The sequence below is a fragment of the Nanorana parkeri genome, unplaced genomic scaffold (assembly GCF_000935625.1).
Source record: "Nanorana parkeri isolate BGI_ZX_2015 unplaced genomic scaffold, ASM93562v1 scaffold2073, whole genome shotgun sequence".
NCBI classification, from domain to species: domain Eukaryota; kingdom Metazoa; phylum Chordata; class Amphibia; order Anura; family Dicroglossidae; genus Nanorana; species Nanorana parkeri.
Window position 1 is genome coordinate 110,362 of NW_017308341.1, and position 2,357 is coordinate 112,718.

General features: G+C 57.7%; 1 protein-coding gene across 1 annotated transcript in view; it reads left to right on the top strand.

Moving 5' to 3' along the window:
- The window catches only part of IFRD2 (interferon related developmental regulator 2), a 10,585-nt gene that overhangs the window by 6,771 nt on the left and 1,457 nt on the right, over window positions 1–2,357 (top strand). The window contains exons 8-10 of the mRNA XM_018572568.1: window positions 97–234; window positions 1,948–2,076; window positions 2,168–2,263. Of these exons, the coding sequence (XP_018428070.1) occupies window positions 97–234; window positions 1,948–2,076; window positions 2,168–2,263 (363 nt within the window). The remainder of the gene's footprint in view (window positions 1–96; window positions 235–1,947; window positions 2,077–2,167; window positions 2,264–2,357) is intronic.

The window sequence follows — 2,357 nt, forward strand, 5'->3', positions numbered from 1 at the left end:
TGTGTGCTCCCCCCATGGCTCCCTCTGTGCTCCCCCATGCTCTCTCCCTGCTCCCTCTTGGCCGTTCTCACTGGTCCGTCGTTTCTCTCTGTACAGGAAGACTTTGGCAGCGATGATGTGGATTCGCTGTGCGTAGCGCTGAAAGCATTAGCCACCGACAGCAACAAATACCGCGCAAAAACCGACCGCCGCAAACAGCGCTCGATCTTCCGGGACGTCCTGCACTACATCGAGGTGAGGAGCGATGGAGATGAAGTGCTAAAAATGCTTCTAGATATTGTGCCGCGGCTATTCAATCATCAGTATGAGGCCGCGTTCGCACCATCCTGATTATGGCCGGAAGGCACTGGATCGCATTGCGGCCGGCTCAGTTTGTTGCGGGGCGGGAGGGGGCGTGGCGGTCCGATATGCGGTTGGCCGCGCGGGAATGCAAGGCACGCCAATGCCTGCGGTACGGTCCGAAAAAATAGTACTTGCAGCATTTGACCGGACCGGACCAATGGCATTGATGTGCCTTGCGATCCTATACCGCCTATCGCATTGCGGCTGGAGGGCGTGGCTACGGTGCCATTCACTTCAATGGACCGCCACGCCCCCTCCCGCCCCGCAACAAACTGAGCCGGCCGCAATCGGGATGGTGTGAACGCGGCCTCGCATGTCCATGCAGGTCCAAGGCTCTCCTCTGATTCTGGGGCTATTGTACCATCACTATGGCGGCTCTCCGCTCCCTACTAATAGTCCCGACATTCCCAAATATTTACCTGTTGATCCCGCCAGTGCTGCAGTTATTTCCCATTGAGGGGTGACAACCACTGCCGAATGTACAGCGTTGTCAGCCCTCTGATGTGTCTCACCTCTGTGGTGACATCACCGCAGACACCTGTTGACGCATTGCATGTGACACATTGGGGTCTGTTCATCTCCTCGGTGACATCATCGGGTTCCTCCTCCGAGGCGTTGTCACCGGTGAAGGGCGGTGAGGCGGGTCGATCTTCTGGCCGTCCCTTCCCCCGAGCAACGTGCAATTAAAACTGGTTACGTCTGCAGATGCTTGCTCCGGATCCGCTGAGAGGGGCCGGCACACGTCGCGGCACCCAGACTCGAGTGCCAAAGAACGCATCCCCGGCATCCCTTTTAGATTTGCTGCTCCCCTGCTGGCCAATGGGTGCGGCAGACTTTAGCTGTGCACTCTGCTAATCGGTTGCTTTGACCGAGCGTGCCTGAGGCCAGGCCAGAGACGTGTTTTCCTACAATGGCAGAGAAAGCGAATGGCTGCGAGAAGCCGGCCAACAGCGGCAATCGCTCAACTAGATATGGAGACGGGTCCAATGTGGCTGCTGCAGCTTCAAAGGGTTGTATTGTACAGATGCAAGTTTGCAGGGAATTGGTTTTAAAGGAGAACTACGGGGTCAGGGCTTTCCCCATAGTTCTCCTCAGGGTCACGGGAGGACACAAACTAGCGTCCTCCCGTCACCCTAGGCTCAGTATATAGGGAGCTACAGCTCGCGGTATACTGAGACGCCGCAACCGGGACATTACTGTCTGGATCCGCCCAGCTGCGTGAGTGACAGCTGGCTCCGCCTATCTAGAGGCAGAGCCAGCTGTACCCGCCCCCGTCCGTTCACGTGAGTGACAGTCACCTCTCTGCAGGGATAGAGAAGTGAGCGAGCGGCGGTATGCGTTCCCGATCTACAGAGCCGACCTGTGACAGTCTCATTGTCACACGTCGCCCCGAACGATGAGAGAGGAAATCACTCCCCTCGTAGTTCTCCTTTAACACAGGAGAGGATTTGCTTCATCTGGGGGGGGGAGGGGAGAGTAGCTTTAAGAAGGGCCTCGTGATGTAAGACTTGTATTACCTGATAGCAACCAATCAGATTGCAGCGTACGGCGGGAGGAAGGGAAGCTTTGGGATTGGTGTATAATGAAGTTCCGTGTTGTGTGCAGGGAGGGGAGTGCCAGGAGGAGACGATAAAGTTCGGTCTGGAGGTCATGTACGTGGACAGCTGGGTGCGCAGGAGGACGTACTGCACCTTTAAGGAGGCGCTGGGCTCCGGGATTCGCTATCACTTGCAGGTAACGCCGCCGCCGCGTCCCAACAACGGGGCAGACGCCGCGCACACGCGAATCCGTCCACGTCGTCCTAACGCACCTTCTCTCCCCTCAGCACAATGAAGTTCTACGAGACATCTTCTCCCTCGGGCCCCCTCTCATCCTGGACGCCGCTGCCATCAAAGCAAGCAAAATCTCCCGGGTGGAAAAGGTGAGACCGGGCGCTGCCGATTGGTCTGTGAGTGGCCCGGGCGCTGCGGATTGGTCTGTGAGTGACCCGGGCGCTGCCGATTGGTCTGTGAGTG